The sequence below is a fragment of the Hirundo rustica genome, chromosome 5, assembly GCF_015227805.2.
Source record: "Hirundo rustica isolate bHirRus1 chromosome 5, bHirRus1.pri.v3, whole genome shotgun sequence".
NCBI lineage: Eukaryota > Metazoa > Chordata > Aves > Passeriformes > Hirundinidae > Hirundo > Hirundo rustica.
Genome location: NC_053454.1, coordinates 42,222,752 through 42,235,789, shown reverse-complemented (window position 1 = coordinate 42,235,789; position 13,038 = coordinate 42,222,752). Strand labels below are relative to the sequence as shown.

The window sequence follows — 13,038 nt, the reverse complement described above, 5'->3', positions numbered from 1 at the left end:
ACAAGCTTTTTTCCTGTTAAGTGATACTTGCTATCCTGCCTCTGTAGCCAGTCAAAAGCTGAAATCTTAAGAAATTCTTACAGAAAAAGAACCCTTTCTATTTGCAGCAAATGTTGAGGAAAAAAATGGTAGAAGACTGCATGGAACAATTACTTTGCGTCCCCAAGATGCATAGGCTTCTCTGCAATATAACATTATTGCTTAGAAGCTGCTGGTGTCACTTTAAGAGATCATCCAGTATCCCAAAAGCACAACTGGATCTCTTCCTACCAAAACTCAGCCCGAAGTGTGCATGCTGGGTGTGTCACCTTGAACACACCAAAAACAGCAGCTAGTTCCAGGACCACCTCCAGGACTTCTTCCATGATACGTATTGTTTCTGTTGGGACTTTTGCCACCATTGTGCTTATTCTTGGTGTACCAAGGATGGAAAAAGTGCTCGTTAAGTTGAAGAGATCAGTCAAAACAATCTTAATGACAAAATAACTCTACTGCACTTAGAAACACAGCATGGCTCTGATCTCACTGATAGGAGCAAGTCAAGTGTAACTCCGTTCCAAGTGTAGCACTCTTTAACAGGATGACATGGGTCAGAACTAAAGATGGTATCTGTGAACCCAGAATCATTGTCTTTGCATCTCATTTACATTAAAATGGCAAACTCACTGTTCATACTACTTCACAGACAGGTTTTTTTCAAAAAGATTCCCATCTTTTTTTCATGTATTTCACAAAGATGTTTTACTAAAAGTTATTAAAAATATTGAACCACTATTCCAAAAAGGAAAAAAAGAAAATAGACTTGTATATGTTTTGGATGGTCCAAAGGTATTTTAAAATACCCAGCTGGGAAGAACATAAATTATATTAAGTTACAAGATTAAATAAAAATGGGAATCTGTCCAGGAAAATGATGTTCTGGGTAAAGTAAATAAGTGTATTTATAGACTTCACAGTTCTGAGCTATTTCCCAGTTTTACAAGCTGGATACAGAAGTGTTTAATGTAGGTTTTCAAAACAAGATAATACTAAGAGATAGAGTTAACAAAAGTACAAGTTCCTTACTGCTACTACAAATATTAAAAAATATTATTAAAAATAAAAAGCTAGCATTATTTTGCTTCCTTTTACGTAAGTGGAATAAAAAGAATGGTATTTACAAAATACTCTTTCATTAACAAGAGTGAAAGATGTGTTTATAACACCTGTTATCCTGGCAGGTCTAAAAGCACTTAAATCTGGGAAAACTGCAAAGTACCTGAGAGATACTGCAAGAACACTTACACCAAGTTTCATAAACATGCCAGTATTTCCTTTTAGCCAACCTTTTCCCAGAGGAATGAAAGAATTTGGCATCCACTCAGTTTAACTCCTGACCTTCAAGCAGGTCCTTCCGCTGTGAGGAACTGAAAGAGCAGGAAGCATGGTGTCCTGACCCTATGAAGCTTGTAAATATTAACCTCCTTACCCATGGGGAATCATCTATTCAGCACCACTTCAAAAAAAAAATTACAAAATACTGATTAGACTTTTGGAATAGTATGAAATAAGGACTTAAAAACATAAATAAAAATAAATGTTGTTTTCTGGATAAAAACTCATTAATGTTAAAAGGGGTATGGATCAAAAAGAAATCAACTATTGCCATTTCACCACTAATGGCTTTCCAAAGTGTCTGTCTCATATCTACTTGTAGGCAATCTGTATTTTTTCTCAAAATTGTTGAGATTGTTTGAACAAAACACTGCCTTCAGCACTGGTTAAACTCACGTGGTGCTAAAAAGGGCAGCAAAATCTCAATTTTCTTGCTTTTTAACAGATCACTGCAATTATTTACAACTGAGAACTACACGATCCAAAATAAGAATGGATTCACAATCTAAACTCTAGTGAATAGTCAATCTTTTTCACCAGTGTTCATTGGAACAAGACAGTTAATTAACAGAGTAGGTCTGCAACACTTTTGAGCATGAAAGAATTAGTAATTACAAGTAAACTGTAAAGCAATCACTCTTTACAAAAATTAGTTGTGGGCAGGGAAATACTGAGCAAACTCCCAGCATTTCAGCAAAGGAGGAAAGAAGATTCACAGGGGACTGACTGCCACCACTGCAGTACACAGGTATGCTTGTCTATAAACTCCATAGCTCACCTGTTCACCACCCAGACTTCTACGGCTCCTGGGGGGAGAAGTACAGAAGAAAGGAACAGGAAAGCCAGCATTTTGATGAGAGAAATCCCAAAGGCTTTAACAGGAGAAAATAAAATTGAAGTCCAAGACACACCAAAACCTACACTTAGAAATTTACAAGGAGGTTGGCAGCAAGGTTCTCCTACAAGTCAACCCCTTGGCAAGAAATACCAGAAATAACTGGAAGGCTTTTCACTTGCTTCCACTACAGATGATTGCTAACTGAAGTGCCCCACCTCACATTTTGTACAGATATTTGACTCTTATCTCCTGTTTGGTTTGCATTTTTATTGCCCAGGCCACATGGTGATTATAAAGACATGATATGCACATACACATAGGCATGCACATCAACATTTATTTGCATATGTACCTACACACACAAACAGATTTTCTCAAAAAACTTTACATTCTAAGCTGATGATTATCCAACTTCTACCAGAAGTGATGCTGTTACCACTGCAGACAGATTGTTACAGACTATGATACTGTTTTACATGTTTTTTAAAGGTCTGCCCTATATATAGAAACTATAGCCAGCTGAAAACTTGAAAAACACTGTCCAGAACAATTACAAAGAAATAAAACATGTCTCATAAAGAGCCATAAGTGTCTGGTGATTTTTTTTTTTTTTTTTTTTTTTTTTTTTTTTTTTTTTTTAAAATTTTTTTTTTGGTAGTTTAGTGAAAGCAGGAAAGATGGACTCAGGTCCACTCAGCAACAATAGAGCAGTTTGCTCCAAGCAACATTTCCCTGTCTGTTCCTGAGCCCAGATGACACAACATCCCAGCCACACCCATGAGCCCACAGAACCTGCTCCTTTTCCTCCAGGCTTCCAGTTCCTTCAGAACCGAGGCTAGATCCTACTCCGCTAATGCACAACTGTTTCATGTTTTATTTTATCCCATTCCTCAATATATAACCTCAGGCTTGATTTACAGCAGTTTTCAAATCCAGTTCTGAAGAGAGAATTACTCCTTTCTAATAAGTCTTCCTGTGGAACTGATGTCCACTACTTGCATGCAGAAACATTAATTAGCTCTCCAACAATCTCATGAGGCCAATTATATCATTTCCATTTAAAATAGGCAAGAATACCACAGATCAAAAAGGTTTCATTCATCAGGGTGCCCAGTATGTGATGAGTGGTTCTGGGTTTTTAAGATACTAAGCACTTTTTATGCTCAAAACACAACTTTCATGGACTTTACAGCCTACCAGCATCAGACCTACAAATTCCCCAAATTCCCACAAATTTTAAGAGCTTACTATTGCAACGTAAAACAGTCTTTCACTAGTGCTGTTGTGCATATTTTCCTAGGTTTCTGAAAAGGCAAACTACACCACAGTAGCAGCTATTACTACCTCTAAACACTAGCGCTAAGCAATAGCACTAGGCCAAAATCTTGATTCTCACAGGATTTTATCAACAAATATACCTTGTCTTTGAAGTATCAGTAAAAAGAAAAAAACATCTCTGATTAAGTGACATTCTGAACTCAGCATGCAAACACAGTAAGACAAGCTAGTGCCTTCATTCTTGCAGCTAAAAAGGTTTTTTATTATTTGCTTTGTTTAAGTAGCATAAAAATGGACAATTTTTGTGATGTGAGAAATTCCCAGGAAACAATGCAATCCAAGTTCGTGTCCTGTAAAATAAAGTATTAAATATTTTCTTAAAGGCATTTAATATTTATTTTATATTATTTTTTTATATTATTTACCATTTTAGAATGTGACCACAAATATAATTAATCAGAATAGCACATCCAGTCAATGAGTTCCTAATTATCTAAGTGCTAGTGAAATCAGTGCAGTACTGTTTTTAGATACGTAAATGAACAAAAACATCTACCTTTCCTGACTTAAGTAGGCAACCTACAGCACTAATAATAAACCTAACTGCTAGGAATGCCTTTGAAAATTTACCCAATAATATGTATTCTTAAATCACCTAAATTTCACTGCAAAAGCCACACCAAGTCACTATAGTCTGATCAATGCTAACCTTCACCAATAGGATGTAGAAGTTCCGTGTCTGTTCAGTTTAGTTTTCATACACACAGCAAAAGGGCAAAAAGTGCCTATTTTTCTACTGTGCAAGTTTGAACACTTCTACAGAATCAAATAGAAAGTGTTTTCACCTCAAGGTAGCTGCTTTTACCAAATGTTGAGAGTTGCTTTGTGTTACTCGTTTTCATGCTGTATTTCATTTTTATACTGGGTTTTGTAATTGTCTGTTCTGTACTCCCATGTTCTCCTGGAAAATGTTATATCCCAAGGATTGTCCCTGCCCTTTTCCCTGTCAATCCTCCCACACTCCTCCCTGTCTGTCTGCATGCCCTGTCTGTCATTTGGCTGTTCCTCCCAGCTTCTGGAGAGTTTGGATAAGAACATCGAATGATAGGGCAAGAGCCAAGGAGGTTTCTCCCTTTATGTTCCCATTGGTTTCTTTAAATGTCCCCCCAACCCTGTTCCACTCCCACCTTATTCCGCATTGGGTGTTGGTTTGTCCCCTCCTTTAGCCCCTCCCCTGCATTTAAACCCAGAACTGAGGCCTCAGGGATGATTTGGTCTGAGCTGCGGTCCGAGGTAGATGTCCAGACAGGATGGGTCAAAGACTGGAATAAAGACCTTGGATTCACCCTCAGATCAAGTCTGACTCCTCTCCTCCACCACAGACGCGGTCTCTCTCTCGTGATAAGGGGAAAGGCCCCTTGCCGCTCCCAGGGTTTTTAGGGCCCAGGGGAGTTTTCCTGTCTCAAGTTAGCCTGGGCAAAACGGAGCCGATAGCTTCATGAGAGACGAGTGACAGTCGAGTTTCAACTTCCATCCTAGTTTTTCCACACTACATGTTTTTGCGGGTACTTCTACCATAAAAGCAGAAGGAAGAGGAAGACTGTGGCTGACTAGCTGTGCCATTTCACTTCCCAAATTCAAGTATTTTATATACCTGTGTGGGGAAAATACTAATTTACTCTATGAGCTCGTGATGAAGCATTTTAATGCATTATTAGATTTTTGAGATCTCATTAATTTTCCTGGCAGTATGTTTTAAAGTGTCAGTTTGAGCACCTAACCTGGCCTCAATTCAGATTTAGGAGCCCGTGGGAAAATCCTGTATTCGTTTAATCAAACAGAGGAATAGTGTTGGGAAACACAGGAAAAAAGACTCTGTACATATTCCCAGCTGACAACATTGCTCTAGCTCCCACATATTGACCTGGAGCTGTTCCAAGAAGACATCCCTGTCAATGCTTGTTACACAATTAAACCCTCTGAACTGCTGAATGGAGTGATCAGAATTTCACATTTATTGGCTGTTCAGCTCAGCCATAAGTGATACCTGTTGCAGAAAAGCTCAGCTTTTATGATAGAGACGTCTTTTAAAAATGTACTATCACACACCATAAAAATATGCTCACCACAGAAACATACTAGTGAATATAATTTCTTAAGACCTGGAAATTTTTATTTATTTTGACTATATGAGTAATCCCTCTACATTGTTTTGGACAGGTACATGGGCAGTAATTCCACGTGCACTACTGACAATCATGTGCACAAGCTACCATATCACCCAACAGTACAAATATGACCTTAAACAGACATGAGCACAGAATTGCATGTATGTGGGAATGGCCAGGCCTGACAACTTTCAGTTTATGTTGGCTGCAGAGGACTTGAAGATATCTAATGCCAAAGGAATCTTGAGAACCACCCCTGAGAACCAGCCACCGCAATTGTGGCCACATGATCTAAACCAGCCCTCTGGATGTAACAAGTACAAAATAAAGGATTCAGAAGAGGTTTTCTCCTAAGTATGGCAGGAACAAACAAAATGTGTTTTCTCAGCAAAAGTGTGGTTATGTTTACTAGCAACCCTTTGCAAAGCTAGTGAAGTGCTGATCAAAGGAGTGTCTCCATTGCACTGCAGGTCCAAAGCCTCCCCTTCCAAGGACTGAAATAGTGAATACAACGAGCAGCGTTCGTGCAGCTTACAACCGCCAGTAAGCAAAAGAAAGGACTGTGGCGAATCATCTTCACTTTCCACCAAGAAAAATCTGCAACTGCAGAATTCAGCAACTACAAGAAGGACTTCACTCTCACTCCCTCTGGCTCATCCAGCTTTGCTAAATCCCTCTAATGATTCTAGGGCTTCATCACAAAAACTCTGTTCATTAATTCAAATTCTCAATTCTGCAAGTGGCAGTGAGAGGAAACCCTAAGGAGAAGCAAATTTTTGAGACTTTGCTGTTGAGAAAACAAGTAAAGGTGCCATAAATCAAGGTTAAATTTCATCATTTACATGCCAGTTTTCTTAGTCTTATTTTAAATTCAACCTATTTGGGATTCAGAATGCTGGTTCAGAAATAGGCCGCTTTGAACCATTTTGTGTGTCAAGCATTTTAATTCTAGCTGTTTAGGAAAGCCAAGTCCTACAGCAAAGTATATACTGTAATTTTTCCATTAACTGAGTGCCTTATTATATAATGTATAAGAGAAGTCTGTTAGTCTCTTGTTTAGTTATGCCTTTTTTTTTTTTTTTTTTTTTAAATGTGGATGAAAATAACATGGAGGCTAACTACCTCAAAAATTGCACTCTGGGTCATTAAAATCCAGTATGTATCTTTTTTGTATGTTTTACAATAATGCTGAAAAATGAACAAAATAACAGACACAGAGACTTGAAATCATCATTCTAAGTTAGTTAACAGTAATTGAGGGCACTGGAAACACCATTCCTGTAAGAGCATCAAATTCAACTATTTGTGTACCCAAATTTATGTGAGATCTTCATTCAACACCACTTTTGACTGAACAAGCTACAGAAGAGTTTCCATGTCTCAGATGGAGAATATCCTTTCAATTCAGTATTTAACTTTTTGAAATGCCCTTTTTTTGAAGAATGACCAGATTTCATTACTCCAGTTTATTTAGTTCAATGTTTTCTTTTCCCTTCTATCAATATTAAGTGCAAATTCACCAGCTGGCATTTGAGAATCACTCAACAATCATAATCCACCACTCTGCAATGTTGATTCACATCTTTTGGGTGACTTCAGACAGAACAAAATAGGAGTATGTGATCAGCTCAACACGGAAAAGAAACAAAACCAAAAAAGCTTAGATAAGAAATTTTGTACTGAACTACCCAGAGGCCTCTCCACTTCACAAAAATGCTGAAGTTTTATTGCAAATTCAACCTCTCTAACAGGGCAAAGTTCCTCTTGTTTTTGTGAAACAGCCAAAGACAGTTGACTTCAATAATTATTTCTCCAGTCATCAGTGATTCAACTGATTCAACCCAGCATGCCACAACACTCTTCTAGACTTTCTTGCTGTTTCCTAAATGAACAGTTCTAACAAAAAAGCCTTTGCCAGAAGTTTGTATTTGCTTATAAAATATAAAATATCCAAGCTTTTCCCCAACATCACTTGGCTACCAGTTGGCACTACCATTCCCTAAATCAGCACCACTATAACATGTTCCAGTGAGGGTTTGTTTACTGGTTTCTAAACTCTAGGACACACAATTGAGAAATCCTGCTGAATAAATACCCCATGGTGACCAATTTCACGTAAGGAACTATGGCAGCTGTTGCAAATGCATTGGCTACTTCTTGGAGATCACATTCCAATCATCTTCTGGGTGGTGTCATGCTACTTTCCTTCCAGAGAGCCATCTTCCTTTTGAGCTAACAGCAGAGCCTACCTGCTGGGCTGCCACAAGACATAAATGTCTCTTATTCAAAAAGCAGAAACAGAACATACCAGCTTCCTGAATTTTCACAGCTGACCTTAGAAACGTATTTTGTATGTTTCTATTAAATTTCTAAAAAATGTTATATGAGTAATATTCCTCATGGGCTTTAGTAATCTTCAGTATTCTATCAGTTGTTTCCAAAATCTAAAGAGATAGGATGCATCAGGAATTATGGCTGTGTCCATAATGGACAGTCTGCAGCATGGCCTTACACTAGAAGATCTCTTACACTAGAAGATCACTCTGTATCTTCTCTGATGGATTGAGCTTAAATAAAAATATATATTCAGTGGATAAACTGGACAAAAAAGTAGTCCATGATACTTTAGGGCATCTTGGAAAGGGATGCCTTGCCAAGAAGGAATGAACATCATATTTTATACATATTTTTATTTTTTTAATTTTCATGGAAATTGATACATGCATCACTGTTTTATCACCTCTTAATTTACATATTTCATTAAAAAAAATCAAAGCCTAGGAATTCAAAATATCTGAAAATATTGAAAATATCAAAAATCACTGTGTTTAGAAATGTTTAGTATGGAAGGAAAATAAATGCCCCACTTACAAAACTCTGTGGCATACACCAGAGGTTCATCTGTGGTACGCATAGAGCTGTATTTGCAAACAGTAATTTACAGAGTACCTGTCAGGGATCAACAGAACAATGACTGCCTGCTGAACCACAACTGTGGACTCACCTTTGGTGATTTTAAAGACTCAGCTAGACAAAAGTCATAGCTGAGCCCTGATCTAGTGCCCCTAACAATCCAGACTGGAATAGAAACTGGACTAGATGACCTCCAGAGGCCCCTTCCAGAGAACATGTCTATGATCCTCTGATTTCATGTTACTGAGCAAGGTTACAACATTCTTAACAAATGACTTTATGAAAAAAATATGTCATGGTAACAAAAATCTCACAGTCAAAACTGGCCTTTGACTCCAAAAATTTTATTAAGACAACAGCAATATATTATAAAATCAACATCAACGCTGACATATAAAATTGGCCCAAAACAAATGTGACAGAGGGATATAGAAGGCATCCTGTTGAAAGAAGACCACTTTCTCCAAGCTGGATAATCTACTTCTGCCTTATCAAGAGATCATATTAAGCCATTTCTTCTGACCACATGTTGCCTAAAGCCCAATGAAGTAAGCCTACAACTCTGTAAGCTTTTACATCCTTTTAGAAACTTTTGTTGTCGTTTTGCTCAGTGATTCACACTACTCTTTTTAAGGTAAACAGAATTTTCTTTGCACACTCATTTAAAACTTTTAGTGGAATCTCACAATTGATCAAAGGTTTAAAGGGAAGACAGTCAGCTCCTTAGAAGAATACTTTACCTCCAGAGAAGCAAGGGCACAAGAAATCAGGTTCAAGAAATGAAGCAAAAAACCATTCTTCTACTTCTATTCTTATATATATTTCTCTATAATAATCAGTGACTTTTTTGCTTTCAAGCTGAGGTTACTACCAAAATCTAACAGTATTTTTAAGGCAGTGTTTATTAAATAAACACCGTATCTTAGTTCCCTCAGGGATGCAAAGGGATGCAACTGTTGCACGGTTCACCCGGGGGCCTGATGTAAGGACATTATTTCTGCCACATACTCCATATAACCGAGGGAACAGCGGGGAACAACGCCATCCCCGCCGCGACTCCTGGACACCGGGAAAGATGGAACAAAGCGGGTCTCGGAGGCGTTAAGGGAGGCCGCGGGTGGGACGAGGTGCGGCAGGAGCCGCGCCGGTCTTGTCACGGCTGGGAGCCGCGTCCTGGGTGCCTCTGCCGGCCCGCAGAGCCGCGGGTGCCGCTGCCGGTGCCGCTGCCGGTGCCGCCGCCGGCCCCTGCCGGCCCGCAGACCCGCCGGGCAGCCGGCAGGCGGCAAACGGGGCGCGGGTCCCCGGACCCCGGCCGGGCCCGGCCGCCGGCCCTGCGCGCCCCCGCGGACAGGCGCGCACACAGACACACATCCGCACGCAGACACACCGACGGGCGCGCACGAAACGCGCAGACACTTACTTGATGTCCTCCCAGACGGCGGGGCCGTAGTTGCGAATGACGAGCAGCTCCAGGGCGTGATTGACGAAGCCGTACTGCAGGGCAGGACGAGGCGGTGGCACGGTCAAGCAGGGCGGCAAGGGAGCCCCTTCCCCCGCCCCGCAGCATCCCACTCCACCCTTCCCATCACCCCGGCGGGAAGCGACCCCACCGAAACATCGTCCATCTCCCCCCGAAGCAAAGGGCCGGGGCCCGGCTTCCCGCTTCCCAAGTGGATTCAGCCCCTTCCCTCCCACCGCGGGCCCGGCGCCGGGCAGAGCGGACGCGGCGCGGCCCCGGGCAGGGCGGGCGGCCCGGCGGAGCTCACCATGGTGCCGGTGGTGCCGCCGCCGCCGCCAGCAGAGGATGGGCCCGGCTGCCTCACCACCTCCCCCGGCCGCCGCCGCCCCGAGTGGCACCCGCCGGCAGCCAATGGCGAGCGCGACCGCTGCCCGAGGGGCCAATGGCGGGCGCGGCCGCCGCACTCTCCTCCAATCAGAGGCGGAGGCGGGGCTGCGGGCGGCCGACGGCTGCGGGCCGGCGCCGCCCGGGGCTGAGGGGCGGCCGCTGCCGGTGCCCGGCGAGGAGCCGGGCTTGGTCCCGGTGTCCGGGACGGTCCTGCTCGTGCCCGTCCTGCTCGAAGTGCTCGGGGGATACCTGTAGGGCAACGCGTGCTTGCCCTGCTGCCAGTTCCCTGTGCAGCGCTTGCCTTCGCAAGAATGCTTCAGCGGTTTCTTGTACCAATGCAACCGCTTAGGCTTTTAGGAAGAAAAATGTCCCCAAAAAAGGGAAGAATCTGAGCGACAAAGTGATCGCAGACATTTCTGCTCCTGTGCATTCATTTCTCAAAGGCCCGTGAAGTTAAAAGTATAATAATGAGTGCTTTCAGTAATGGGGTTTTTTGGTGTGGTTTTAAGTCCTTCTCAAGCGTCAGTGTGAATAAACACTGCGTTGTGTCATTAACCTACTGAATACGGATACTTAGAGGGTTCTCTAAGTAAGGTGTGACCCTTACAACAGGAGGTTTTGAGCAGAGACAATATGCCAAGGCCAGTTCGGAAGTAACACACTCTATCACTGCTGGTAGTGAAAAGACAATACCCGGGACTTTTGCCCTCAAGTGTGGCTAGTCTTTTCCTTCAAGCACTTATTAAACAGTTTCGAGGATACAAATGTCAAGGAATTCGTGGCAGCATGCCCCAGGCAGGAAACAAGTTGACTGTATTGAGCATAGATGTAAAAATATATTCTCATTCTTCACAGGTTTCAGGGAAATCCACTTTGTATATGGAGGAAGCCCTCATGCTCATAAAGTATTAGGGAGATTATATGAAATTATTTTTGGTTATGGTTTTCAGAAGGTAGATTATCTGGTGATTTTGTGTACCTGAGTGACACTTGTTTGAAAGTGCTGATATCTGCAAGGGTCAAAATTGCCTTAGATACGTATGAAATTGCCTTTCTTCTGATTTGGTTCAGGCTTGGTAGGTTGCATTTGCAGGCTGTTCTTGTGATTACACCCATTATAATACAAATGAAAGTTCTAGCCAAGGTGAGATTTGTAAAATGTGAAGTGAGAACAGCATGGTCAGAGTTAAAGCAAGCAATGATTGATTTTGTTTTTTAGGGGTCTTTTAAAAAGCATCTCCTTTCAAAAGTTTGGGAGATGCTGAATTAAAGAATTCAACCGAGTGATTTGTTGAGAAGGACAAGCCTTCATTCCAGATACCTACTCAATCAAGACTGTCTGGAAGTCTTAGGCAAAAAGATTTTCTTTCATCTCAAGGAGAGCTTCAAAATCAGTAAGATAAATGTTAAACTAAGCTGTTAATACTGAGGTGTGTTTCCAAGGCCCAACCATGTCAATATCAGGACTGTCAGGCCACATGCATTATGCATGCACATCACACAAACATCTGTACTGTATCTGCACTTCCATAAAGCCTGCAGCTGATTCCACTAAAGCACACAATCATATTCCCATTTGGAGACCCTCATGCACTAGGTAGATGTTATACATGTTTTATTTTAACATGTTTCTTCCTGATTTGAGATGCTGACTTCATCTGGCAATTCGTGGTGAGATTCATGAAAGGAAAAAGTGGCATAGGATCCTTTTATGTTGTGTGAAAGGGCAGTTGCTGAGACAGTAACTTAGGGAAAACCGCTAGCTGGCCAAGAACATCTGCATTCAGCTCAATATGGTTTGTGTTAATGCACAAGCACTATAAAACAAAGGAAGTATTTTAATAAGTTGCATTTTTTTTACTTTGGACTTTGCTTTTACAGTTTATTTTGTTACTGAAGTCCTGAATAAAAAGACTGCTTTGTATGGTATTGCTGGATTCCACTTACTGAAGATGGAGTTGCTTTACTTACATGGACTGAACTATTTTCTAGTTATGGTCTGAGACCTGACATTTGGAATTGTCATAACAATATCTGTCAGGTGCAGAAACTCTGAAGTTCACTTCAGCAAGACTCATTATTTCTACTATGCCACTATACAGTGTTCTCCTATACCATTACATTAATTTTTCAGTCCTGGTATTGATGGGCTATGATGAACTAGCCCTCAGTATTTCCATGCTGTTCTGTAATGCAGCAAATTGTATATCTGAGAAACTGAGAGCTCTATTGCATCCTCCTCTTAGAGGAATGGAATCTTAGCCATGCAGAACAAACTAATTGTGTACAATTTTTTTCCCAACATCATCTGCAATCAGTGGAAAGACTCCTGCTCACTTTCACATGCTTGTAGTCCAAAGGCCCCTGCGAATGCCTTTGCCCTTGAAACTTCTTTGGCAGGTTTTGTTTGTGCTGAAAAAGCAGGAGAGTGAAAATGTTTCTATGTCTGAATCCACCCCTTTTCACATCCTTGGGATGCTACTGCATGTATTCTCTTGGTTATTTCCCACTACGTGCTGCTGTGTGTGCAAGATATCCATTTGCCATGGTGGCACAAAAAATTGTACTGCTCAAAAAATGAGAAGCAATTTTACCACAGATCTTCAAAGGCCGTCTTATAA

General features: G+C 41.2%; 1 protein-coding gene across 1 annotated transcript in view; it reads right to left on the bottom strand.

Moving 5' to 3' along the window:
• The window catches only part of GUCY1B1 (guanylate cyclase 1 soluble subunit beta 1), a 41,759-nt gene extending 31,352 nt beyond the window's left edge, over nt 1–10,407 (bottom strand). Inside the window, exons 1-2 of the mRNA XM_040065744.2 lie at nt 10,338–10,407; nt 9,992–10,065 (exon numbers count right to left, since the gene is read on the bottom strand). Of these exons, the coding sequence (XP_039921678.1) occupies nt 9,992–10,065; nt 10,338–10,340 (77 nt within the window). The 5' untranslated portion in view covers nt 10,341–10,407. The remainder of the gene's footprint in view (nt 1–9,991; nt 10,066–10,337) is intronic.
• Between the last annotated feature and the right edge of the window lie 2,631 nt (nt 10,408–13,038).